Raw genomic sequence first — 27998 nt, 5'->3', positions numbered from 1 at the left:
GGATTCCCACAGACCGGCTATAATGTTAATCGTTCATTTTAAAAGGCGACTGCCGTCCCCCCCCGTCTTCTCAACTATAACCCAGCATTGCATTATTAAGGAGCTGCCTGGACGTTACATTTAACCTTCACTCACATGACACTGTGTTGCGAAAACGGCTCAAAACGTGCGAGTGGCCTCATTGGTTTCATCGTACAACCCCGGCCTTCCTTGACAGGCACAGAAAGGCGCCCTCATTGGCCCAGACAGAGTCGCTTTCGTCCCGATTGGTGAGAGCGGCCGTTCAGTCCGGGATTTCTGTCGGCGGCGATGGCGGCTCCCCTGTCAGTCAAGTCTGCGCCATACTTCCGTTCCTGCTAGGTGTTTGTAATCCGGCTGTAGCCGCGTCTGTGAATCGTGTTTTATGTCGTGTATTTATTATTAAACCAGAACCGGTTTGGGGGGCTGTGATCTCTTGAGACTGAACTTAACTCATAGGCTGAACGTGCTCGTGTTGAGCTTAAAAAAAAAAACCTTGCCACTGGACTCCCCAGTTGATGAATATTTACATATATTTATTATAAAGAAGGTGGGTATGGCTGTCTGAGAGCATAAAACTTCTGCGCGAATACTTACTCTGTCTAGGAGGCAGATGAGTGGCAGTTTTTTTTTTATTTGCTTTGCGTCGCTTTCCCTTGCCCTGTGTGCGCTGCGGCTTGCGATAACGTCAGGAACAAAAATAGGCTTTTCTAGTAGTTAAAGAATGACAGGGCTCCGCCTTTGATGTGCTTAGTGCTGGCCCTTTTTATGTGTAACTTCTGCATGTCACGTATTGTTCATTCTCCACATGCCTTCACAATGCCTAACGACATTGGGGGCTTATTTCCCGTTTCGCACTCGCCCCATATAGCGCTTCTCTCGTCCGGTGTGTGCAGCAGACTAGCTGGGGAGCCGGGTGGGTTGGGCAGCATAGTGCAAGGAAGTTAAAAAACGGGATTTACGATTAAAAAAAGGGGGCGCGGCAGGTTTCCCTTAGTTACTCGAGGGGGTTTCGCCGGCCGAGCCAACCAAGAAATCGTGACGTGGATTATTTATCTGCAAAAGGGGCCGAACTAGGATGTCATAAAAAAATTGTACGGCATTTTTCGCACTGTTAAAATATTCATACGAAATAGCCCAAGAGGGATTGGATTGTTAACTCAAGAGATTTATACGAGGGCCCCGGGGTTGAGCAAAAATTTACCTAATTGGTTGCTAGCGAATGAAAGTGGGAGGAGAAGAGGTGTCTGATTTAAAAGGGTTTCTGTTTTGTGTTTTTTTTAGGAAAATGAGAGAGACCGCGCTTTGGTCTTTAATGAAACGGCTACATAGTATCTAATTTTTCAAGATTTCTGACACGTAATGGCATATTTAAGCATTTAGGATTTACTATTGGTCGGGAGTAAACAAAAGGTTGTGCTTATCTGTGAATTGTACTATATAAATTATTTTTGTTAATAGACTTTTTAACTCTACTAAAAGGAAGAGCTATACTGCTGGATTAAACAATCTCGAGTTTTTATAGTTCAACTATTATAAATCGTAATATATTAAAGTGTATTATAAAACGTACGGATCTGTGAAGATGTCGATTTACATGGAAGGTAAGTTACATTATCTTCACTACTATTTGAATAAGGGCATTAATACAGTTAGGAGAAAGGTATTAATTATCTCCTGTTAAATTTGATAAAATTCTGTACTGTATTCATATTTCAAGAGAAGCTGGCTAGGATTTGTCTAATAAGTTCCTTGTAAGTTTGATACCGGAATAAGCCGTTTTGCAACGGTCTGGCAATTGACTTTGAGTGTCAGTGTCTGTGTGGATTTTTATCTCGTTTGATTGGTGAAATTATGATTTTCTGACACTGAGCCAATCCTTCATTTACCTGGCCTGTTGCGAAGGCTTTTGCCTTTACATTGAAAGGCTTGTGTGATGTTTGTGGGGGAAAGAAAAGAGAACATTTTAAAAAGGCAAGGTCACAGGCAGAGAATAAGTAGAAGTCAGGGGCCACAGGGATCATAGTATTTCATTTGAAAAGTGTCTTCGGCTCTCTGCCTGTTCAGTTCAATGCTGAACTACAGTATTGAGTCCACATGGAACACGAGTCTAGTACAGCGATTGTGCTTTTATATTACGGAGAGTTTTACTCGTGCACGTCTTTTAAATATTGTTGTACCCCCTTTCCCGTGTCTTTTACTTTTATAATCTTGCCTACAGTGATTGAACTATTGTACAGAACCATAAGCCGAAGTGGAATCGAGCAACTTCATTTCCTACTGTATATATATTTTTTGAATTGACAGAATTGTGAAGTGTTCAGATCGATACATATTCTACAGCTGTGTTTGTACGCCGTGTCTGAAGTGAAGATGTCACAAGTTAAAACATTTAGTCTGAACTGCGTGTTTAGTTGAGCTTTTCCGATGTTTGTTTTCTCGCTCCCTTCCAATGTGTTTTTTCAAAACCGAAAGTGTCAAATACTATTTACTTTTTTAGATTTATGACTTATGATGGCTTATTTAATGTTAAAGTTTAAACCTAATCTAATTATCTCATCCCTCTCAAATAACTGCAGATAAAATGCTGAAGTTGTTTGACGGCATTGAAGGTTTAGTTTTGTTTAAAAAGCGAGCTGTTTTCAAGTGCTGTAAAAAGCTGGAACAGTTTCACTAGCTTGAAGACAACACAAAAGACCTAGTATTTTCAAGTACTTTTGGTAAACGTTGACTCAGTTGCATCTCATTATGAGCTGTCAAAGCTAAATTTCAGTCTCATTTGTAGTGCTGTTTTTGCCCATTCTTCACTGTACAGTTTGTGTAGTTCCCTTTAAAAAAAAAAAACTATGGCTGAAAAGGTTAACTGAGATCGCCAGGTGCAAACCTGTTTGACACTGTCTGTGTCAGCTTCATTTTTAATATTTGTACTCGTTAATCCTTTGTGTTTGGAAAGATTAATAAAAACGGCTTTGATTGTGACTCTATGCATAGGGAGTTGGTAACTGGTCCCTTTTCAGAAGTCGCTCCCAATGTAAGGTTCTGGCTGTGTAAGGAGCAGTGTAGTGACTGTTTCTGTCATTATGCTTTATGGACAAGAGAATAATACACTGAAGCTAGGTAACCTTTGCCTGGATGACAGAACCTTTGTGTCTGACACCACCTAACTCTGTCTGTCACGCCTTTACAATTTCTCATCCATATTGGAGCAGTGCTAGGATTGTCAGCAAATCCTGTCCCTTCCTGCCATCCGGTCAACATCTGGGAGTCTGTTCCCTGTTGGCATGGACACTCTTCAGATCTGCCCTGGAAGGAATTTCCCGCAACAGCAGTGTTGACGGCTTCCTTCTGAGTCAGAGGTTGGATGAACAAAGGTCACATAGCTTGCCAAAGCGGGCATCAGATCATGATTGCTGTTTTATTTTTACTTTTCTCTTGTCCTTCATCCCTTGAAATACTCAGTGTAAAAGTCAAAGGTCTAGATGTCACATTCTGTAAATTTAAAGCTGGTGTGGATTCTCGTGCTTGATTTTTAAATCCCAAACCTGTATTTAAAAAATGTTTCTGCCAATTTGAGAATGTGATGCACAGACGGTACGTAAATTCAGAAGGTACAAATCCTCTTTTAGGAGTTCAGAGGGGATCAAGACAGTTTAGAATGTGCTATAGACTTCTGTGCTCCTGGGCAGATCTAAAATTCTTCATGGGTGGATTGTTACTATTTAATGCTGTTTAAAATGTAATGATTTGGAAATGAAAAGATTCTGTGCAATCATGGAATATAGCCACCCTACACATCAGCTCACTTTAGAAACTGTGGTTATTATCAGCCAGAATCGCTGATAGTCGCATTAAATCTGTGCCAGTGGGCTGATTGTCCTGAAATATCTTGCTGATCCATTAAATTAACATCTTCTTCCAGATATGTTCTTCACTGGCTTTTTTTCACATGGGTTGTGTTTTTTGGTTCTGAGTTCTTTCCACACATGTGAGTTTAAGGAATGTATCCTCAGCTTAAATGAAGCCAGCTAATCATTACTAATTAGGATTCTTGACCAGCAAATCAACTAGGACAAACAAGATTGGTAAAAGGAGCACGGCCTGTAGTTACTGCACATTGGAAATAAAAAAAACTCAAGTATATCAAAATCTGTTGCTCCAGAAAAACTTTTAGATTGGCTTCTGACCAGAAATAATTCTTCAGCTTAATGCGCTCAGATTTCAGGAAAATAATGAAGCACTGTGTCATCAGCTTCAGGGTGTTTTCTTGTAGCCTTCCAAGTCTTACTGATGTTTATGTTTCTTGTGTTTTCACTTTGTTTCTGAATTAGTGCTTCCTCTAGGAAGATATGGCTTAGGATGGAAAGTGACCAGATAATGACATCTCTTCCCTCCTCCCCCCCACCATCCCAGATTTTAGCAAGAGGATTTCCAACGGTGGAATGGCGCAGTTTGAAGAAGTAATCCGGCAGGAGCTGGAAAATTCCATGAAGAAGGAGTTGGAGAATCTGCTGGCAACAGCGAGTGGGGCCGATGCAGAGGTGGGTGTAGTGCAGAGGTTTCTCTTCCTAAGCGTGTGGAGCTGATGAGCCAGGACAACATATGAAGTATGAAGCCTCTGAGTTTTCATTTGTTTTTGCTCTCTAGCCTTTCCAGATCTTGAATCCCTATCGATGCTGTGAAGACACCAAGGGTCTTTCCCATGTATATGGAGAATAAAAAGTCGATTACTATATTTATGCATGTTTTTTTTTTAAGAAGAATAAAAAAATGGATTTTAAATGTTTTGCATTATTATGATTGACCATTGTGACTGTGCTAGTCAAGTGCATAAGCACCATATTTTCTTGTTAGTGAGTGAGCTGATTGGATACAGGTGATGGGGTGATGGAACCTATTGATTGCCAAGCTAAATGAAAATCAAGAAAGACATACAAATGAACCAATATGCACCACTTGTCAAGAGAGCACCACCTTTATTGTAAAGACAGTGGCTGTATGAAGTCAGAAAACCTGCTTTCTGTCTGGGGTGTTCACAACTAGCAGTTAGTTTTTTTGCCTGGCAAGACATTGCATTCTGGAAACTACAAGTTGTGACATTTTGCCAGATTTACCAAATCCAAGCATGATGGTTTTGGCAGGGGTATTTAGTTTCTGCAGAACTCCGCTAGTAATGATTGTTGGCAGCTTGACTGCACAGCTACTTTTATCAGCTTCTGGGACCGCCCTTCCTGCATCATCCTGATGTGATAATGTTCCAGCAGGACGGCTCGTTTTCTCCTGCTGCTTGTGTAAGAACGGCTTTCTTACGACATGGGAATGCGACAATAGTGCCATGGACCGTGGCCACCAAACACAAGCCCCGTTGACGTGGGACATCAGGGCTCAGAGACCAGTGACCAGGCACATGCTTGGTCAGGCTGTACGAGGGACAGGGGGATGGAATCTCGCATTCGTGTATGAATGATAGCATCTGCAACCTGGTGTCAAGCATGAGTCTTCCAGTGGTGATTACACATGCTTCAAGCCTTTGACTCTCACAGTACACCCCCTGTTGATCAGCCTGTTGATGGCAAATCAGCATTTTGTATTTTTGTGTTATATCAGTTCAGGGAAATGTCAGTGCACCTGCTACAAAAATAGTTTTCTTAAAACGGCAAAATATTGCAAAAGTTATAAATCATAAGTGACTTATAATGCTAAGTGTAGCTACATTGTTGCTACTCTGAGCATCATAAGGGAATGAATAATAGTTGCCCCTAGCTCCTGTTAGAATGGTCGTTATCCCTTCATGGGTCTAAATTGAGATCATTTTCTGTTCCGTAAAGATCTTTATCCTATTGGCTGCTCGGAGTTGATCCTGCTGCATGAGGTGTCAGGTGTGGTAGAGGTTTCATGAAGCAGACAGATATCCTATTAATTCTTGGATGAGGCTTTCCTGCCACGATTTTCCCTTGAAAATCGTCTGTCTCTTGCTAGGTTGCACTTAAGCCCCTGCCTAACATATAAAGGACACATCAAATCCACTTTCTTCAGAAAGGTTTTGTGAAGGACCCATATGCTTATAATTGTGCTTACTGGCTATACGTCACTCAAGGAAATGAGACATACTTTGCACTCAGACTAACCATCTGGTCCGACACCCTCTAGAACACCAATCATTTCAGGCTAGCAGCTGCTGTTAAATGCAGCACGTCCTGACCTTTAACAAAAGCAGCCCTGTCTGCAAGCACGTGTTGGAATTGTAACCCTTTTTATAATTACAGCACGATGTCATTATGCACAGCAATGATGTCATATGTTGAAGATTTATTTTTCTGTTCATTTTTTTGCATATGTCAGGGTGCTGCAGATGCTATCTGGTTCTAGGTCTCCTCACCTTTGCCCCATGGAGGGCCTTATAAACACAAGGGATTCAATTACACAGAAGTGTCAGAAGGAGGTTGTTCGGGAGGCTACAGAATTCCTGCACTGCTAATAGACGGTGATATTGAGCATATTTAAACCTGAATTTTAATCCCTCCAGGGGTGATTAAGCCTTGAATCTGGTTGTAATGGCAAAGTTATTTCTTTAATAGTTGAAAAGGGGAATATCTGTGTCTTAATTATGTGAACTCATGGTGGCTATAAAGAAGGAATAAAAATGGTCAGTAACAGTTCTCTACATACTGTTTGTAGATTTCAAGGAAGGACTTTGAAGGATTTAAGAAGCTCTTCCACAGATTTTTGCAAGAGAAGGGGCCTTCTGTGGACTGGGGGAAGATTCAGAGACCTCCAGAGGATTCGGTGAGTTTTAATGTTTTAATAAGTTGTTATACTTCAGCGAATCTACTGCTCCTTCAGAGAACCAGCCTGTAATTTAAAAACTGAACTTTTATATGCCTAAAACAATATAAAATTGCAGCCTTGGTCCTTTTATCTTCACCAGTGGTTTAAATTTATTTTGGAAAATATGAACAATTTTGATTTTAATAGTTTCAACTTAATTCTAGAATTTACTTAAAGCTTTAATTGTCCATCTACTGCTGGGCTCAGCCAGCCTCTCACTAGCAGCATTGAAATATTCTGCCTCTCTTTTCTTTAAGATTTTCCAGGAGAGAGTGGGTTTTCAGACAGTAGTGTAGATAGTGGATAGAAGTATAGAGAAGGAAAAAATGTGGAACATAGATCTGGCATTTAATGTATTATCATGTATGTTTTGCATATGCGGTCTTGAGCAACTGTCATATTTCTTAGTAGATAACTTTGACTTCAATACTCAAGGTGATGACATTTCAAATCCATTGAAATGAAGTACTAAAATAACACATCCACTGTGTTCTTCTAAAATATTGGTATGGCATCTTGCATCTTTAAAGTTGGCCCAGTATTGAAATGTCAGCAGCAGATTTAGATCTCCTCCAAGCTCACCGAGCAGGCAGACTGGAGGAGTCCTCCGAACGTCTTGTGTAAATGTCCTCAGACTTAGATGTGACTTTGAGAGTGACAATTGGAATGAGACTACCTTTATAATAAAGTGATGAAACGAACCTCTAAGGTATCGGTGCTTGATACTTCCCCTGCGTGTCCAGTGTCTAAAAGGGTGCACACACCCCCCCCCTTGGGGCCTGGATCTTGTTAAAACAAACTAGCCAGATATTGACATCCAGCTTGTCTGATGGAATGTGACTCCATTTCTCCGTTGCAGCTGGGGATGTTCGTATACTGTACCAGCTCACCCCCCTCCCAGTTGTCTTATTTCTTGTTTCATCACCCACCGCTGACCTATTCTCTCACATGCGCTCAGAAATTTTCCTTGTGCTCATTTCCTGCTTAAAACATTCAAGAGCTGTTCTCCGCTGAAGGTCAGTCAGCTCTGTACCTTGCAGTGTTTGGCATTTAATGGTTCCAGCTGCACAAAATTAGACTCTCTGTAGTGAAGGCTTTGACTTTGGGTTTATTTTCCTAGAATTTCGTATTGAATCCTGAACTATTCATAGCTATAGCAAATAGCACAGTTAAACACTTGAATGATCCATTTATAAAAGGGACAGTTTTGTTTTCCTTGACACCATGCAAGTTGTGACGGTAGTTTTGTTTTCTACATGGTTTGCATATGATGACCACATCCTGCTCTTCACTGCTCCGTTATCTGCATGAGTTGAGATCCAAACAGAGAGGCTTGTGTTTTGAGGTTTTGGGCCCTTAGCCAACTGCTTTCCTGCTCTGGCCAAGCCTGCTAGTGCTTCAGTATTCAGAGCTGGTTTGAAACGCGTCAGGTGACGAGCTTGCATGTGTGCGGTGAGAACGCAGGAGATTTGTGAGGTAGAAACTTAACACTGTGCTGGCTGGTGACTTCTGCTGCTGCGTTCCAGGTACGCAGGGGTCAAGGGTTTGCAGCAGAGGTGGTGTCCTGTGACATTTCCACAGCTGAATCTCCTGCTCTCCCTGTAATGTTTCTACTTGCGGAAGGTCACTCTATAAATAGTGTGACCTCTGCAGTACCCACAAGTCCCCTCTCCTTTTGAGCAGTACTTGGCTGACATTTGCGTTTTCCCAGCCAGCTAATGAAGCTGTCACAGGTCATTTCTCTCAGCGGTTCTCCTCTTGGGAACAAGAGTTGCGCCACTGGACCTGAACACTGTTAAGGTTTTGTGGGATACGACAAGCTGATGATCCAGGAGGCCCTCCGATATCGCGTGGCTCAGGGTCAAGGTGTACCCATCGCTGAGTGCAATTAGAGGTGGCCTGGATCTTTTTTGTTAATGCTCATTACCACAATGAGGCTGGAAAAATATCTTCTTCGTGATGGTGTGTAAATGGTCAACTTTGATTAACCCTGTGTATTAAGATGATATAACAGGAGTAGTATTTTCAGAACTTCCTTGGATATTTTCAAAATATAAGATCAAGTGAGGTTTGCTCTGGGGAAGGACTGCATGTTTAATGACAAGCTGCATCTAGTGCTAAATGCTGTTCATGCTCAGAATCAATACCCTTTTACCAGCTCTTAGATTTATTTCTTATGTTCCACTTGCAACATCAGGCCTGATTTCTGTCCACCTCATTTCATGTTTTAGGCTTTTCTTAAAATGCTGAAAACTGAGGTTCTGCATTGCTTCACAGAAACACCCTTGAATGACTGTTCTTTTATTATAACAAAACAACCCCATTGCAATGGAACTGTTTCTTGATGTGTGACTGGGTGTATGTGTTTGTGGATCCAGGAAATGCGTGAAAGGAAAAAATTACAACTATGACTTCATGTGAAGTGTCTGATGAGTAAAAGCATTGTCATGCTTTTCTAGTCTTACTTGATTGAGGTGTGTCTTCTCAGCAAAGGCAGAATTAGATGCAATAAAAGAATCACTGGCTTATACTGTACATGCTTACACCTATTTCTCTGATTTACCTTTGCTCCACAGTTCAATACCTTGGATAATTTTATCAGCAACTATAAAAACTTCCCAGTTCACAAGCATTTGTTGCATTTATTACCTCACATCCGAGTGTTAAGGACTTTGTTCCATGCTGCGTTCCAAAGAACTTTAGGCTGGAGTGACTCTCTGGGTGTGCAGAGGTCAGGGCCGAACATGTACATGTGCAGCTGGAGTGACTCTCTGGGTGTGTTGGAGGGAGCTGAGTGACTCTCTGGGTGTGTCGAAGCCAGCACTGGGACATACACATGTGCTCCCAGAGTGACTCTCCGGGTGTGTCGGAGCCGAGCGGCTGGAGTGACTCTCCGGGTGTGCTGAAGCCAGGGCTGGTACATGCACGTACGCAGCCAGAGTGACTCTCCAGCCGGGGCCTGGACATGCGTGTGTGCACGTGGGTCCTGAGCAAGGGGAGGGGCCAGTGGACCAGCTTCCTCGTCCTAGGAAGCGTGGGCTTCTGCCAGGGATCTGTGCTAAAGTAGGGGCTGGGGCACTGGCTGCTAGCGCTCACTGGAGCAGGTTTGGCTGATGCGCGGGTGTCTGTGCCCCCCCCAGCAGGTGCCAGCCTGCAGCCCGAACCCCAAGGCTTGGCTGGGCATGCCCGTGTGTCCCAGGCTCTGGCAGCCTGACTCCGGCTGCAGTCCCCGGTCCCTCTGTGGATTTCTCCTGTCTGCCTTTGCACAGCTGGTCATGTGCCTTGACCTTAACCAGGGGAAAGTGAGAGGTGTTGCGGGCCCTGCAGAGACCATCGTCTGGGCCTGGTTACCTGATGGAGAGCAAACACTCCAGCTGCAGGTCTCAGTAGAGATTTCCCATCTGTCTATCCGGGAGGACCAGGGGTACTTGGCTTCGGAATGACCACCAGAGGCTGCTGGTCGCGGGATCCAAATACCAGCTTATATATACCTAGAACTCCTGCCTCTAGAGAGCAGTGGTAATGCCTGGCAGGGCCGGGCACTGCTGCAGAGCTCAGACATGTTCAGTAGATCACCCCTGTCTGCTCATGGAGCGGGCTGGGGTCACGGGCTCGGAGTGCTTTCAGTCCTGGGTTCTGGAACATCGCTGCATAGCAAGTTGGTAAAGGAAATTCGGCACTGTCTTCTGAGCAACTTTGTTCTTTTAAAAATTAATTTAAAAGAAAATAGGAAAAAAAAGAACTTCAGGCTAGGACGTCAGGGAAATAAATGAAAAGGTAGGCTCAAGTAATAAGTTATACCCTAGCCTTTACCACGCATCTCGGTCAGGTTATCCAGAGGCTGGTCTTTTCGTGTGTCTGGAAACTCTCTGCAGGCTGACATGAAACCAGAATCTCTCTGTTTTAGGCAACGAGATGAACAATTAGCAGTGTGAGAACGTAGTCGTGGATCACTCGAGGAAAAAAAATCAAATTAAATTAAGCCTGTGCTTCAAAAAGAAAAAAGCTGTAACAGTATATAGCCTTAGAGAATTAACTTAACTGGCTTCTGGGAATACGGACCCTGGCGTGAGTGTGTGTGCATGTGTGTCTGTGTCAGTGTGTGTCCAGTGATGGACTGGCGTCAGGTCCAGGGTGTATCCTGTCTTGTGCCTGTTGTGTGCTGGGGTAGGCTCTGACCCCCCCATGACCCTGTATTGGATAAAGCAGTTAGATGAAGGATGGGCATTGAGATGCACAGCATTTAAAAAGAAACCCATAGAGTGTACACAAATTCAAGTATATTATATGTTGTACAGTAATAAATGACCTCTTTGGAATAAGAAGAAATTAATTATTTTTCTATTATATTATTTGTATTGCCTGGGAAATATAACCATACCGAGGAGGAAGTACAGTGGCAAAATGACCTGGAACTGTGTTAAACCTCCAGGCACAGAGGAGGGTTGAGTTCTGTCCTGTCTGGGACCTTACTGCGGAGACCGACACAGTCGCCCCCTCTGGACCCAGCTTGTTTTTTCAGGCCTGCGGTCTCGGGTTCCCATTTTAACAGGGTTCACTCCTGCTTTGTCTCTTCCGGTTCTCCATGTTCACCGGGGTCCTTTGGCAGTGCAAAGAATGGATGGCAGGCCACAGAAAACTAGTGTGAATTAGAAATGGATACTGTTACTTACCACGATATATTGTCACTGTATTAATATTCAGCATCTTGCGCCTGACCACTTCTCCTTTTGTCATAAGGTGAGCTGGAAAACCGCAAGAAAATGTGAATTGCTTAACTGCTCTGCAAGTCATAAAAGGCAGGCTGCCAATGAGAGCAGAGTATTAAATGCTGTGTTTTACAAAAGTTGAACCAGTGTTCCAGAGTACCACATCAGCTACTAACAACAGGAGGAAGAAAAACTGAAAACATTTTTCAAAGTAAATTAAGGAGGCAAAATAGAATTTCTGTAGAGGATTTGTTTTTTTAGTGCATTGGCGTACATGCGTGTACTCTACCTTTACTTACAAATTGCATTAACCGCCATCACCAGGTTTACAAAGTGCCAGCTTGTCAGCACCCTAAGGCTAAATCAGAGGGTTAAGTTGTAAAGCAGATTGAAAACCTTTGCTCTGCAAAAACGAATGGATATTAGGTTATATACTGTAACAGCTTTTTTCTTTACGAAGCACAGGTTTAATTTAATTTGATTTTTTTTTTCTCGAGTGATCTATGACTACATTCCTCAGTAAAGACATGGAGGAAATGAAGCTTTTTTTAGGCAGATTTCATTGTGTCCCTGAAGTAGGTCATGCTATAAAAAAAAAATACTTGGGCCTCCGAGATATCTGTTTATATTTGAAAATATTTGTCAAAATTTGTCTTCGTTTGCCCCGTGAAACCGAACCGAGCTAATTCCGAAACCGGCAGTGGAAAACCTCCCAGTCGGTAGCTCGTGTCCCTCGGAGACAGAGGCTTGCCTTGGGAATGGGACATTGTGGAAGGACGCAGGTGACGCCGCCTGGTCGTGATGCTGTTGTCCCAGCGATGATGTGTTGGAGTTGAGGCCTGCGGCTGCCGAACAGTTGTTTAAAGCCAGCTTAGTAGTGGGGCCCATCAGGTGACCCTACGCTGGCTCCCTCAAGTATTTCATATCGGGGTAATCCGGCATCCCCTAGGGGACTGGGGATCACTTATTTTTCAGTAGGTGACCTGGACCTAGGACACAGTGGCATGGCAGTTAACACTGTTGCCTCACCACACAGTTCTCTTACAGACTAAGGGGTTTCTGTGGGAGAATGAGTCAACACCACTATTTTCATATGGGGTTTATCTGGGTGCTCCTGTTTTCCCCTCCTCTTAAAGACGTACTAGCCACATTTGATGCTGGTGGAAACTCTCACTTCCTCTGTGGATAGAGGGGACTGTAATGGACTGGTGTCCCATTCAGAGTCATGTGAAGCAGTCAAGTGCCTTTTCCCCTTTGCTGTGGCTTTCACCAGGAGAAGTGGCATTCATCTGATAATGGAAGCAGTTGACTCCTTTTCGAAATACGTCCTAACATGTCGGAGCTCAGATGTTTTATAGGATGATCTGGTTCACTGGTTCACTCAATAGAAATAGATCTGGAGGCGTGCCTTTAACACCACAAAGCCTAGCTGGTGTTAAAAGTCTGCTGTACAGAGCAGGCATTTTCCTTTCCTCTGCAAGAAAAAGGAATATTCAGTGCTTCACTTTTTAAGCTGGTAAAATACAAGAGGGCTGAACTTAAAATAGCCTTTCTGTTGCAGGGGTTGAAAGGGGCGACAGAGATTGATTTGATGTTAAACGGCTCAGGAATAAAGTCCTAGCGGAAGGTTAAAGTTAATGTGGGGCGTTTGCGGAGTGACACTGGGGGAGGTGCGCTGTAGCGGGGTGGTTGGGGGTCCCGTGGAACGGATCAGGGTGCCATAACGCAGTGTTCCCGAGCGAGGCTTGGACCCCGGTCTCGCAGGCCCCTGGGCGGTGAAGCAGGAAGGGGCAGCACACACAGGCCAGGTGTTAAAGGCAGCCGTACAGTAAATCCCAGGGGCTGTGCAGGAGGAGAAAGGCATGCTGCTGTCTGCCGAAGGGGGGCTTTCTTCTCGCAGTCGGAACAGTGCGATTGCAGGGAGAAGTGGTGACCAATGCATGGCCCTTTTGGTCCTCAGCATCTGACATTCCTTTCCTTTCCTGAGGGCTGTGACCAGATGGAAACTTGGTTTTCTTAGTATCACTCAAAGCACTTTCATGTTTTTGTAATGAGCTGCCGGGTCTTTGACAGGTTATTGTAACCATTGTTTTTGATTTTCATTTTCACTTTCTGGATAGCCCTCGTTCTCTTTCTCTTTCGCCCTTGAAGCTGATTAAACTTAATTTTTCAAATGCTGCTGTGTACTGTTACCTTTAAAAGCTATGTAACACAGCACTACTACATGATCTATAGTGGTGTAGTAGTGCTGTGTTTTGTGAAAGTAAATTCTGGATAAATGAAATGGACTATGGAATATATCCTTTGATTTCAGACTTTGTGTTAAAGAAGGGAAGCCTTACATCAGCATTTTGCCAGAACAACAAAGTTCCTATTAACATTTTCCTTTCAATGGGACAAGGATTTAATAAGAATTGCAAACTTTTTTAGCATGAGCATGATCATGTTTAGAAACCACTTTCAGATCCCTAAATTGACTGTCACTCTGCTGTTCTCTTTTGGAGCAATAATTGGCCATCATAAAATGCAAGCGCTAGGCTTTCCCTATTGTTTTCTTTTGAGCTGGGAGCTGTTCTAAAAGCTTAGCCATAGTGAAACGATTTTGTCCTTTTAGAACCGCTTGATGTTGTAAAAACGCAATAAATACACTATACAGTTTTATATATCCCATAAAAAGGCCATGTGAGTAGATGTTAATACATTCACAAGTAATCTAGTGACCGTTAATCTAGTATGCTTTCTTTATCTTTGAAAGAGTAAAAAAGGATAAATAGAGAATGTTTTTATTGAACTTTCGTATAAAATGAAGTGTTTTTTCTTAACTTGGTGTTCTATGAAATGGCTCACAGTAATGACAGAAGGGACAGACCCCTTTAAAGTGTACATAGAGTATGAGTGAAAACATAAAAGATACAAAATGAACAATGAGTGGACTGTAATAAACCCACCCCTCTTGGGGTTTAGTAATGATACGTTCACATTCTAGAAAGGTTTGCTTGTGGCTTTGGTGTGAAGTCAACTGCCTTTTCTTAAAATACTTTCACCAGTAAATCCTTGATCATGAGAGCTTTGTTTTTGCAGTTTTCAAGATTGCTCTGCTAAATGTTACACAAAACGTTTTAGTACAATTTCAAAAGCTGAAATCAGGCCATCAATCTAGTTGATGGCACAAATATAAAGTTGGTCATTTTTTCTGGTTAAAACATATTGACAGTTTTATTGCAATGTATTAGGCTGTATGAATGCTTGACATTGTGAAATGCAGACAAGTCTTTTTCACAGCCTTGCGGCCTGACTGCGTGCTTTGAACTGCAGTGAGGTGCAAATGCAAACTATCACAGAAGCAGAATGTAGCACAATAAGTGAGGATTATTGAAAATGTTTCTTGCATTAGAGATTCAGAAATAAAAAGACCATTTTACGCTGTGGAAAAAAGCTGATGTTTTTGCTTGTATAGAACTCCAGGCTTGGAAACTAAATGCAGAGGCAGGGCAAGCTCAGCTGGCATTCTGTTCTGAGATGGCTGCACAGCACGGACTGCGATTATGTATTTGCTCAACGAATAGGAGAAGGAAATCAAGTTTGACCAAAGGCTTAAAACTGAGGCTACTTTTAAAAGAAACTTGCTTTCTGAGGCAGCAAAGAATAAGTAATTGTTAGTGCTTAGAGCTTTATTTTATCATGCAACTTACCTTGTCTACATGAGCCTAACTTGGATGAACAGACAAGGAGAAGATCTTCATTATGATCTCTTTATATAACGTACTGGGATAAAGAAAAGATATTAAATATTTCGTGTTTACCCAGGTGTATGAATTTGACTTTCTTTCATCTTGTGCGTATTCAAGTGCTTTAGATCTGGCTGGGCCAGTGAGCTACAGGGAGATTATTGGCACAAAGAGAACTGTGGCTGTTGAGCAAAAGGTTTGTCTTCTGTAGGTTTGATTCCCAAAGTTTTAAAACTTTGGGGAATTGCTTGAAGGTCTGTATTTCTTGCCTTGAACATAGTGTTTGAAGATTTTCGGAACACAATGCTGATACTGGCCTTTTCTGTGAGTTTGTATGTCTTGTGAGTTGGGCAGGCAGGAAGAGGCTTTGGAATAGCCGCAGTACAGTATGTTCCAAACCAGATGCTTGAAAATCTATCAGCTGTTTTCTGTATACATTCAATTAATCTTCATTCAAAAGACATGATGTAGTATATATGCCGTGTCATATCTTTAGAAGCCAATCTGGCTTGATCTGAAACGGATATAATTGGTTTCATCCTTTTCTCTGTTTTTCCTATTGTCATTGCATACCCTATATGTCATTGCATAACTGTGCAATTGTTTTTGTATAACAATGTTTAAAGATTAGACACACTGGTGATTCATGAGTTGTTCCACAAGTCATTGATTCTGTTCTCGTCTGGAACAGAGTTAATAGGCACACCTGAGTCTCTTAACGTGTACTGGGCCTTTTATGTCAGTGCTTATTTTACCACTCTGAAAAATGTTTCTGTGAGATGACATGTAAATTGTAGACTATCAACCCAGTGTATTAAGGTTGCATTACAGCAGTTTATGGGAGTACCAGTCTTGGTTATTGTAGTTGCAGATACAAATCTAAAATAAGAGTACAAAAAACATGTGTAATGCATTGTCTTTTCTTTTACCTAACCTCCTTTTGTCTGTTCAGACATTCTTTTTTTTTGCTAAATGGCTACATTCAGTGGTTCTGGTTTGTTTCTAATGCCTCCTTGCTTTTCATGTTCTCATGTGTTCTCGCGTGTATCAGACATTTAAATATCGGAGACCAGTTCAATCTGTGCTCCACCTTCTGAGAAGAATCCTGTCTTTCTGCTTTGAGTGATACTACTGCAAAACATTTTAAATGTTGGACATGGGCCAAAATGTAACTCAATCTGAGGTGGTTCACGTTTTAATGTGCAGCTTGGCATCTTTGTCAAAGAGAGATGAAACAACCACAGTCCAAACCACAGGCTTGGAACAATTTCCCTGTTTGTAGTTTCGGATTAAACAAGTGCAGCGATCATTGTTGCTGACAGTCTTCCCTAAGTCAAATATAATTAAGATTAGGGTTATCGGTCATTTCAGAGCCTCAATGGTAAGTATTTATTCTATTGACAGATTTGTAATCATTTGAAATTCTTTGTGTGAACGTGAAATGTGCATTTACTTATTTTTAAAAAAGCTGTAATTGTTTTTTTTTTAAATCTGCAAAAACGGCAAAAAAACAGACATGGAAACAGTTTGAAAACAGATATGGGTTTTGGTATGGCTGTAGCAATACAACCAAAAAAGGGTTAGATCATCTGAATTGCCTCCTCTGGATTGGCAACTCTCTCATTCTCCCATTTCCCTGAACCCTCCCTCCTTCAGATCCAGCCCTACGACAAGATCAAGTCCAAGGGCCTGCCGGACAACATCGCCTCCGTGCTGAACAAACTGGTGGTGGTGAAGCTCAATGGCGGCCTGGGAACCAGCATGGGCTGCAAGGGGCCCAAGAGCCTCATCAGTGTGCGGAACGAGAACACGTTCCTGGACCTCACAGTGCAGCAGATTGAGGTACGCGCAATATCTCGCTTCTGTACATTCAGGAAGTTTGTACTTTATTCGTGTGCCTCAGCCCTGTCACACCACGGGTAACAGTGAGTAACAGAGAAGAGGCCTCCAACAGCCCTCACTGCTTCAGTCAGGGAAGCCATGTCTCCTGGTTTCTGGACTGGAGTCTAAAATTACAACCACATGCAGTCCTTTCCTTGTGTTCTCAAGGTACAACACAGGCACTGTTCCCGCCAGTGGGAAGTACACAGACTCCTGTGTTTCCAGTAAATGACATCTGCTCATGATTTCACTCGTGAAAGAGAAATTGTTTTTCACTCGCTGGAGGGGCTGCAGGGCTGAATTTAGGCCCTGGAGAAACACTGCTCAGTCTGTTTGGAAGGCACTTTGTTTGCCAGCTAGAAATGCAAATTTTAAGATACTGAACACGCTGATTCAGGCTATGTTCAGATCAAGAATCATGATGTTGCAGCCAACGTACAGTACCTTCGTAATTAGTTCCCCCACCCCACAGTAGAAATAGCTCCCATTGAACTGATGGACTCTGATGCGAACAGAAGCACTAAAATGATCCTGTAACATAAAGAACAAGATCTTTTCTAAGAGAAATGGAGTGAAATGCTTTCACCTAGTGCAGCAGTATTTAAACCTGGAGTGAATTCCAATTCAGACTCTTATTCCGTTTACAATTGCTTCATTTCTGTATGTGTTTTGTACGTCAGCGTTGCCCGCTACATGTTCAACTGTGTTTCTTAGGTATTAAGTATACAGTATAGTCTGTTATAAATATCCTTTTTTTCCTTTCTTCAGCACTTAAATAAAACCTACAACGCAGACGTGCCCTTGGTTTTAATGAACTCTTTCAACACAGACGAAGACACAAAGAAGATTTTACAGAAATACACACACTGCCGGCTGAAAATCCACACCTTTAACCAAAGCAGGTAAAAAAACTGCACAACTCGGCACACTAGCTGAACGATATGACATGGTATTGATTTACCTTAATGCCAAGACAATGAAATACCCGCTGAATCGAAGACGCGTTGGTTGTCATGCTCTTCGTTACACAGAATGTTGTCAATTTCTTTCCTTTGTGCACTCATGGCTGCTCCTTGTGGGAACACCACGTTACTATACAGTATGTTTGCTTATGAGACAGCCCTGATTATATGAATTAACCATAAAATGCATCAAGATGGCATACTCTTCAACTGATGCTGGCTGCAAGAATGAACATTAAATGTAAGATGAAGATAGCAGGTTTTTTGTGACATTTTATAATGTATTAGGAAACCACAGAACTTGCACTTGTAGTTTACAGTTTGCCAGTGTTTGCATTACTCAGTGTGCTGACTCTGCATTGTGAAGCGTTTAGAACATTTCATCATCGGACAAATACGGACCTTGTGTGTCAGTATATTGGGAGCTGAAAAGCATTAGTAGAGTTTTAATGTGTTTAACCTTCATGAATCAATGCTCTGCTGTTTGAAGGTTGCATGCATTCCCTTGTAATATTCAGGACTGCCCTTAAGTAGAAACCTTGACTCTTAACTGAGTGTTAAATATTAATGAGTGTCTTGTGATAATGTGATGTTTAAAACTTTGGACGTTTTAAAGCAGAAAAATCTATCTGTAAGAGTTAATTAGCCTTTGTGTTACTTAATTAAAATGTTTTAATATATATTGTTACAATATCAGTCAAAATGTCCCACAAAGTTTGAAGTTGTGGCTTTTATGAATTTAATGTCAACCTGTACATGTGTATGATATGAGGCAAGGGAGTGGTGTAATAGTCCAGTGGGATGGCTTTTAAGAGCACTTACTGTCAAAGATTACCTTAGGACAAAAAGAGTGTTTCCCACTTTTTTGCACAAGATTCAAAATATACCACAGTATTTCACTAATATTTGGGTAGAATCACAGAGGTTTAGGCATTGGTTGACCATTCTGAGGTAGTCGTCTAGCTATAGCAATAGATGACACACTGTGCACTTCATAATTCCAAACAAAAACAATGCAAATTATTTCAAGAAGGGCAAAGTAGACATTATAAAATTGAACTTGCTCAGGCTGCAAATAAAACCAGGAAAATATATTATTAGCTCAGTCAGCCTCATTTAAAGATTAATTTGAAAAGGTGTTGCAGACACCTTGCAGTACCAGATCCTGTTGGAGCAGGCAGTTTGGGCCTTAAATAGCTGTTATTTCTCTTGTGCTTACTGAGAAATCCCTTGAAGTTCCCTTAATCCATTAAAATCCAAGAAATCTAATGGTCTGGTTTTTCCAGTCAGTTTGTAATCATTTCTCCTGAATAGGAGATGGGTAAGCTTTGTAATTCTTCACATACTCCACATACTTGTTCATGAACAGATAGCTCATATAATGGATGTAATGTCAATCAGTAATTGTGGGTGGGGTGGGGGGAGAAGCAAGTGTAATTGTCAGATTCTCGGTTTGATTGCCTCCCCTTTTTAAGGGTGTGTATAGTGCAAGTACAGTTACAGTTTTAAGTAACCCTTCTTGCATTCACCATGAATTCAAAATCATCATATTGGCTGGATCTCCGCTCTGGTCATGTGTTCTGCTGCCATCTTGAATGGGTTAACTTGCCAAACACTAGCTTTGATCTCAGAGCTCAGTAATTGGATTGGGTAATCATCTTAAGACCTCTGCTAGCTCACCCAGTGCAGATTTATGCCGGGCATTAATTCCTTGGTTTGTACATGAGCCAGAAAACATTAATCCTGAGATAAACTGAAAATCTCCTCGTTTACTTTATTAATCTCATTTACCTTTTGCTGTTTAGTGCTCAAACTTTACGGATCATGCTCAGTTGTCTAATACACTTCGTACACCAGATTTAGTTTTTTAGCAATTTCTCAATATTTACTAGTGGAACAGTGGACTTTGTTTTTCACAAATAATGCCAAGACCTTTCATAAAGCATTTATCTTCTCCACTTCCTCACAGTAGTGGAGGATCATTCACTACAATGTCTAATAGTCCAGATATTAGTTCACAAGTGGGAGGTAAAGGAACTGGAAGATTGACAGAACCATAGAAAATTAAAAATGAAGTTTCTTTTTTTACTCCTAGATATCCAAGGATTAACAAGGAATCTCTCCTTCCGGTAGCGAAGGATGTGTCCAAGACTGGAGAGAATGCCGATGCCTGGTACCCCCCTGGGCATGGTGATATATATGCTAGCTTCTATAACTCCGGGCTGCTGGATCAGTTGATAAATGAGGGAAAGGAGTATATATTTGTGTCCAATATTGATAATCTGGGAGCAACAGTTGATCTTTATATTCTCAATCACCTGATGAGCCAACCTAATGGAAAACGCTGCGAGTTTGTCATGGAAGTCACTGATAAGACAAGAGCAGATGTGAAGGTAAGCCACCTGAAGTTGGTATTCAAGTGAGCACTGCAATTTCAAAAGTCTGCTGAGCTGCACATCTGATCAGCAGGTCAGTTTTTGCTAGCATGTCTTGTCTTTGTTTGTGATTGATATGATTCTTACCTCTTTTCCTATAGATAGCAAGCCTGTCTACACTCTGTGCCTCAAAGCTCTGGAATTATATCCCTAATGATATCAGAGAATCACCTTCCCTGAGCTCTTACACAACTGGACTCAAAACATTCCTCTTTAGAAGGGCCTTTATTTAACTGGTTTTGAGTCTGTCCCTTTGCTTTCCTTCTGTGTTCCTAACCCTCACTGTCGGATCTCCCACTGTGTATCTTTTTTTCTATAAAGCCAATTGAGAAGCCACTTTTAAAGGTTCTGTATTAAAATAAAGTTTATGATGTTATTGCATGGAAAAGTAGAGATCTCTGGGACATATCTTTCTTGGTTTGGCCCCTGTTTGACTGCCAGGAGCCAATCTGTAAATCTTGGATGTTCCAACTACTCCAGGAGTTGTGCAGGGGTCTATGTTAGGACCTTTACTTTGTAGCATTTACCTGTTGCCTCGCGACCAGATTGTTTTACATGATGGATCTGGGATTCCCTTCTGTGATGATGACACGCAGTTTCACTCACAGACCAAATGGCACCCTACTGCTTTAGGTCTGACACGTCACAAGTGTCTTTTGGATTTTAAGATATGTGTGCACCTGTGAGTTAGTCAGGACTGATGTTATGCTCACAGACACAATTTCTAACCTCAGTGTTGCTGAGATCAAATGTTTGATGGAAGTTGGAATCCCTGGTGTTCCTTTTGACTCGTTGTGAAATTTAGTATGGACTTTAAGGTTCAAGGATATCATTTGGAAATGTATGATTTTAAGTGGAACAATAAGAGCTAAATAGGTTTTGTTTGTTTTGTAATGACAATATAAAAAAGTTTTTGAACTAGCTTGAGTGTGACAGAATGTATTCTTTCAGCCCATTAAAACATTATAAACTAAGCAGCCAATATTTGTGATCCATTCAGTTAGTTATGAATTTAAAACTGTAACACATAATTGGCCTATTCATCAATGTGTCTGGGGGTCCATCCCTGTTGAGATACAGAGAATAGTAATTTCTCTTTCTGAGTGTCAGTGAAAGCTCTGTCGTGCAGACCCTTGTAGGCATTGTAATTGGTCTTCCTGATCGTATACAGTCGCTAGGTGCAACAGCTGCAGTGATAGCAGCTCTTGCTCTTGTGTTGGACTGGTAAGCTACAGTGGTGTAACTTGGTCTGCAGGGTGGCACTCTGACACAATACGGAGGCAAGCTGAGGCTTCTAGAGATCGCTCAGGTGCCCAAGGCCCATGTGGATGAGTTCAAGTCGGTCTCCAAGTTCAAGATCTTCAATACCAACAACCTGTGGATCTCGCTGCCGGCCATCAAGAGGCTGCAGGAGCAGAACGCCCTGGATATGGAGATCATTGTGAACCCAAAGGTAAGTGGGGAAATTATACTGAACGCTCACATTAGAAGTGACCACCTGAGCTTTTTTCTAAACATTGAATAGGTAAATGGTTTCTAACTCTATTTGCTTGTGAAAGAACTGACTGTATCCATCCACAGTAAAAAGATTTGTCTTCCATGTTCTGCTCTTGCAAAACTACGTGAACTGTATGGAGGGAAAAGCCATATTGTATGACTCAGACTGTTCTGACATTCCTGTCTAATCCCAACCCTCGTAAAACAATATCACACAAAAGATGTCAAGTAGATTTTCAGGATATTGCCTCAGTTTCTCAGTAATGCAGTAGAATTTGTTCATGAAGCAAAGGTCCTGCAGAGAGTCCCTCTGGTATCTCAGCAGAGTGTCTTTCTTTGTCCCCATAGGGTGTTTTCTCTCACGGGGCTGCACAGCAGTTATTGAACACTCCAAGATGTGGGGGCTGACAAGCTGAATAGTCAAGTTGGTGTATTGAGTTTATCACAACGTTAATTGAGAGAGTCCCTTTTTTTAAAATATAAATGTATTTGTTTTAACTGATTACATTTGCACCCTTTTCTAGAGTTCTATACAGATTCTACAATCTCTCCCTGATCAAAAAATCCAAGCACTCATTCAAGTTCAGAACATACTCTTAAAATAATTTTAAAAGGGCATTGTGTTAGAAGTCTGAAAAGTATAGGATTTAAAAAAATGTGAGTCTGCAGTTAAACCTCTACAGCCATTTCTGTCTGTAAACAGATGTCTAGGAGATATAAGGGTTTACTGTGTTCAGATCAAGACCTAACATTTTCCTTAAAATGGAAAGAATAAAAAGCATACTAGCATAAAGTAGCTAACATTTCATTACTATAATGAATGAGGAAAGTAAACGTATTCGAACTCATCCAGTGTTTAGTATTGTGTGCTTCCCCTGTATTCCCTTTCTCTGGGTGTGGGAAATGTGAAAACAGCAGACGGTATCATTGATGCGACTTATTGGCAAAGCCCACGGGACACTCCGTCTCTTTGTTTCTGCGTCTCTTAGGGGAGAGGAAGTGAACATACCTTTACTAGTTACAGCACATTAGGCATAACTCTTGCACAGCACCATCCAAAGTACATCACCATTAATAAAAGATGACTGCTGCTTGCAAACTGCTACATCCGACTGCTGTTCCTTCAGTTATTTATTTGTATGTGTAAAGTAGTATACGTTTATTGAGGAAGCTCCCCTAATTTCTCTAATGGGGAGCTACTGTTGTAAGAACAGTCCTGCTGGTAATATAGCGACACAGTGTTCTAGATGGTTCTTGGGGAAAATCGCTATGCAGAGCCTGGAAGACAGATCACTGTTTATTTCCAGTTGACCGTATAGCTGATGAGAGAGCTGCTCCTTCACTGCTGTTATTTCTCCCCTCCCAGACTCTGGATGGGGGCCTGAACGTGATCCAGCTGGAGACGGCGGTGGGCGCCGCCATTAAAAGCTTTGACAACGCCCTCGGCATCAACGTGCCCCGGAGCCGCTTCCTGCCCGTGAAGACCACCTCGGACCTCCTCCTGGTGATGTCCAATCTGTACAGCCTCAACGCCGGCTCCCTCACCATGAGCGAGAAGAGAGAGTTCCCCACCGTGCCCCTGGTCAAGCTGGGCAGCTCCTTCACCAAGGTGCGTGTCCAGGGCACAGCTGCCACTCTGCAGTGCTTGCGCCACGAACGCGCTCACCCTCACACTGAGCGTGCGAGAGGAATGAGTGCGTTAGCTTGTGCTTTCTACAGGGTGCGCTTCCTTGTTATGTGAGGGTTGTCTGTGCTCTTAAAGACGGAAGAGGGGGCTTGTGACGGGCTCATCCAGAGTAGAGAAACTTGCTCTGCAAGGGATGGCGCTGGGATATGCCATGTGCCGGCTGCAAGTAAGATTCCCCAAGTGGCAGAGAGCGCAGGGTCGAATTTGAGTTTGCCAGTCAGGGCTGTCTTAGTTTCCAGTGCTCCTACAGGCGATGCCAGTCGCTGGTGAAGCAGCCTGTCAGGAGGAGTGCATCTCCAGGATATCATTCTCCCACACACTGCTGGAGTCACAGCTGTGTGCTCAGCCTTGAATCAATAGGTGTTTCAGTGTGGGCGTGTAATGATGGGTGATTCCATTTTGCTTTTTAACACAAAGAAAGAAAGGGCTCCAGTGAGTCTGACAGCAGGTAATACTAAATTAACCCTCAGACAAGATTATCCTGCCATCTCTAAAGACCCTGGCAGACGCCTTTTTTGCTAGAATGGTGACTCAACGCAGCAACTAATCTGGACCGAAAACAATAACGAGGTCATACTGATCTTGTGTCACAGCTTACAAGGGAGGGAGAGCAGGCAACTGGAAACACTGATGACATAATTTCTTTCTTTCACACCCATTTTCATTGAAATAGGAAACATGGCTTTCAGTGGTTGTTCATTATCTCTGACTGGCTTTGACGTTTCTCATTGCTACCCTGCCCTAAGTATGAATGGCTTTTCAGACAGCCTTATCTCTAATGTGTTCAGAAGAGTGGCTGTGCCCATGTTAGTAAAGAAAGACACTGAGGATTTAAGATGAGATATGAGATAACCCCTGTCAGATTACACCAAACTGGACTCTGCAGAGCATGCTCTGAGGGGCCCTGATAAGTGTAGAATAAACCTGGGAAAGCTAATGAGACTTTAAATGAATAGCAACCCTTTTTACACTGAACCAAGATGGGACTGAAATAGGTAATGTGGTTTTATGTATTGTTCTTATTACCTTTATTTACCACCTTTCCTTTCTGTTTTGAGATAGCCTGCGATACTAGATTGACGGGGTTGAGGTTGACGAGCTTTGAAAGAATGCACAGTAGTTCTATAACAGGTCTGACGTGCACATTAGCATTCTTTAATGACTACTTCTTCAACCTGTTTTTCTTACTGTGAATCAACATCCACCCCTGAGCCATTTTGATGAGCATTAAAGAATAAGCATGAATCACGCTTACATTCTTTTTACGTCGTTAACTCAGCTGACGTTTTATTTTGAGGATATTATTTGTCATGCAGGTAGTGGCCACAGTAATGGAAACGCCTGCATAAATGAAGGGCATTTCCAACTCTCTTGAAAGAGATCGCTTCCACACAGGTGTGGCCCAGGCCTTAGGTTAATCTCATCCCATCACTGTCAGGCGTGTAATAAAATGCTGGCCATTGGAATTATGTCTGGCATGGCTGTAAGAGAAGACCTCAGTGGCTGTGAAAGAAGGGTCAATGGCAGGTTTTGACACAGTGCAATAGGTATAGTGACAGAGCCCTATTCCTGTGTGAAATTTAGTGGTTGCCGATTACAGGAGTCGGAATGGAGGTTCATTGATTGTGCTACCATGACATCTCCTCTGCAAGTGGGCAATCCATTTTCCCTTGGAATGGATCGTTTGGAACGCATTGCTCATTTTTCTCTGCACCACATTCAAAAATCGTGAAAAAGTTTGAGTTGCCAGGCTACAGTGCAGACTTACTTGCGTTCTGACATTTCTGTAACTGCTGCTTTTTTTTAGGTCCAGGAGTACTTGATGAGGTTTGAGAGTATCCCAGACATGCTAGAACTGGATCATCTGACAGTGTCTGGAGATGTTACCTTTGGAAAGAACGTTTGTCTTAAGGTAAGTGACAGCGACCCTGGTAATCGGGTGTGCAGGATCAGATCAAACAAGCCTAGTAGTGGCTTTTAAGTGAGAGCGAGAGTGGCCCTGCAGTTTTTTATGTGGGCTGGTATAGTCACAGATGATACAGTTAAAGTTATGCTGAGCTCCCTCTGGTGTTTGTGTGGTTGAAGTTTAAAGGAAAAGATGCAGAGGTACTAGACAAGGTCACAATCAAGCTTGTTAATCTTATTACTTTTCAGATAGGTCAAACCCTTAAAATAATTGCAGTGCTCTTTACTTCGTAACTCATGTGAATTGGACAAGTCTTTACTACTTGACCGCATCCAAACCCACTGTCCCATGTCCATATCTGAGATCATTTCATTGAAATTTAAAAACGTCTTCTCCTTGACATTGATTTCTGCAGAAGAAAGATAAAATTGATAAATCATGATTGCATATCTACACTTTGTAATCTCTTCCTACCTATACAAAGTCTACACAACCTTTCAAAAATAGCATTTTGTAGCCCAGCAGCCTGAAATCAAGATGCATTAAATCAGAATTTATTTTAGTTATTTTCACATTGTAACTCAACCTACAAGTGAAAAAGAAATGCCCATTCTGAAAAGTTACTACAAATGCATAGCTTAAGAATTCTGATGGACATAAAATTCTTAGAATTCAAATTTCTACAGATGTCTTCTGTCATATTTGTCAATGTGATTAAAAACGATTAAATGTGCTCTCCAGGACCTATAGGTATTTAGTCTTGCTCACAGTAAAACCTTTTTTTATATGGAAAGATACATCAGGAACCTTTTCTGTTAAATAACTGCTGTGCCTCCAGAGCTTAGTTAAATGTTGAAGTTGGTACAGGAATTGTGTAAATTAAATTTGCTGCATGGGTGGTACTGCCTAATCAGTAACTGGATTCAGCATAGATCCTCTTCACAGTCTAGAGAAAAAAACGGACGCCTGTTTACCAAAATCCTGAGAGCCACTTAACACAGATTGTGGGTGTTAAACATAAAAAATTTCTAGATTTCATCAGCTCTGTGCATTTTCATACTATAAGGTTAGTAAATAACAGCATCAGCTAACTGGATTCAGTCTAGTATAATAAAATAAAGTTACATTTTTTTAAAGGCTCTGAATGATAAAAATGTGAAAATATAAATGTTACTGTCACCAGGTGTTCTTGGAGAAACAAGGAGGGAAAATAAATGTGAAAATTAATTCCTTGTTTATTGCCAGTTTGATGTTTGAGAAATTCCTCAGTTTTGATGGGACTTTTTTTTTCTTTTGCAGGGAACAGTGATTATTATTGCTAATCATGGAGATAGGATTGACATACCTGCTGGAGCTTTACTGGAGAACAAGATTGTGTCAGGAAACCTCCGTATTCTTGATCACTGAGGGCCAGTTGCTCATCTATAATTTAGGTAATGGTAATGAAGACTGAATGATTAATTCTGGACTGTTACAGAACCAGAGAGTATGTTCTTTCTTCCCCCTTGTTACTTGTAATGAAATTTCACTTACTATTCCATTACAGTATGTCATTCACTGTTCTTTTTAAGAATCTTCCCAGTGTTTTTGAGTGGTGCATCCCTTGGATTTTATCATAACTTAAAGCACGTAGTCTGTAACTAGAGGTCAGAAAGCAGTAGCTGTTCCTGAAAAGGTTCCAGCTGAAACGCCTGAGCCTTGTCTGAATTCTAGCTCAGTCCCAGACAGTAATTAAAGTGCAATATGAAAACAAAATATGCTTTCTCTTTTTTTTTTAAGGGTAAAGATATTGCAAGTTGTACACCTATAAATTAAATACTGTAATAGGGATTAACATAATCCAAACTGTATTGGTTAAAATGTTTAGCAATTTATGATTTGCAGAGGTTCAAAATTTATTCAGAATTTCAAAACCATTTCTTTGAACTATCGAGTTTGTTCATATGAACTAGAATTTTCTGAGCTGCAATTTGCTGTGGAGTCATGCGGAATTCTTCAGGGCACAGATAATTGCACTCTTGCGAGTCATCTTTGACTTTGTCTTGCTGAGGTGTTGCTGTATGAGATGTGGTGAAATTTGGAGGTGCAAAAACATTCAGTCATTTCTTTTTCTAAACAGGTTATGAAACTGTTTATTTGCATATTCTGATTTTTTTGTAGATGCATGGCATTGATTTGCAAGTTTCTTTAAATTTCAGCTGCCATGGCTGGTGTTGTGGTTAAAGGGAAACAATTGAAAAGCTTATTACTTGGAAAATGTTTAGGGAGCTGTGCAAGGGAACTAGATTACTTAAATTCACCTAGCTGTAGGCAAAGTAAAACATCTCTAAACACAGAAAGGTAAAAGTAA

At 41.6% G+C, this 27998-nt stretch overlaps 1 protein-coding gene across 3 annotated transcripts; it reads left to right on the top strand.

The window, feature by feature from the left end:
* The first annotated feature begins 281 nt into the window (after positions 1-281).
* Positions 282-27403, top strand: ugp2b (UDP-glucose pyrophosphorylase 2b). 3 transcript variants are annotated; one of them, XM_088609903.1, is made up of 10 exons: positions 282-568; positions 4429-4556; positions 6694-6801; positions 16937-17122; positions 17930-18063; positions 20219-20516; positions 21814-22011; positions 23422-23664; positions 25550-25654; positions 26948-27403. In XM_088609903.1, the coding sequence occupies exons 2-10, from the start codon at positions 4458-4460 to the stop codon at positions 27053-27055; spliced, it is 1479 nt and encodes a 492-aa protein (XP_088466029.1). In that variant the 5' UTR covers positions 282-568; positions 4429-4457; the 3' UTR covers positions 27056-27403. The 3 variants fall into 3 exon arrangements, with proteins under 3 accessions (XP_088466029.1, XP_088466028.1, XP_088466030.1); XM_088609902.1 differs by lacking the exon at positions 282-568 and adding an exon at positions 950-1622; XM_088609904.1 differs by lacking the exons at positions 282-568; positions 4429-4556; positions 6694-6801 and adding an exon at positions 16641-16661.
* Positions 27404-27998: the final 595 nt, after the last annotated feature.

This window comes from Lepisosteus platostomus, chromosome 17 (genome assembly GCF_059453375.1).
Source record: "Lepisosteus platostomus isolate fLepPlt1 chromosome 17, fLepPlt1.hap1, whole genome shotgun sequence".
Lineage (NCBI taxonomy): Eukaryota > Metazoa > Chordata > Actinopteri > Semionotiformes > Lepisosteidae > Lepisosteus > Lepisosteus platostomus.
The sequence above is the reverse complement of the archived record's forward strand: the minus strand, read 5'-3'. Positions and strand labels throughout refer to the sequence as shown.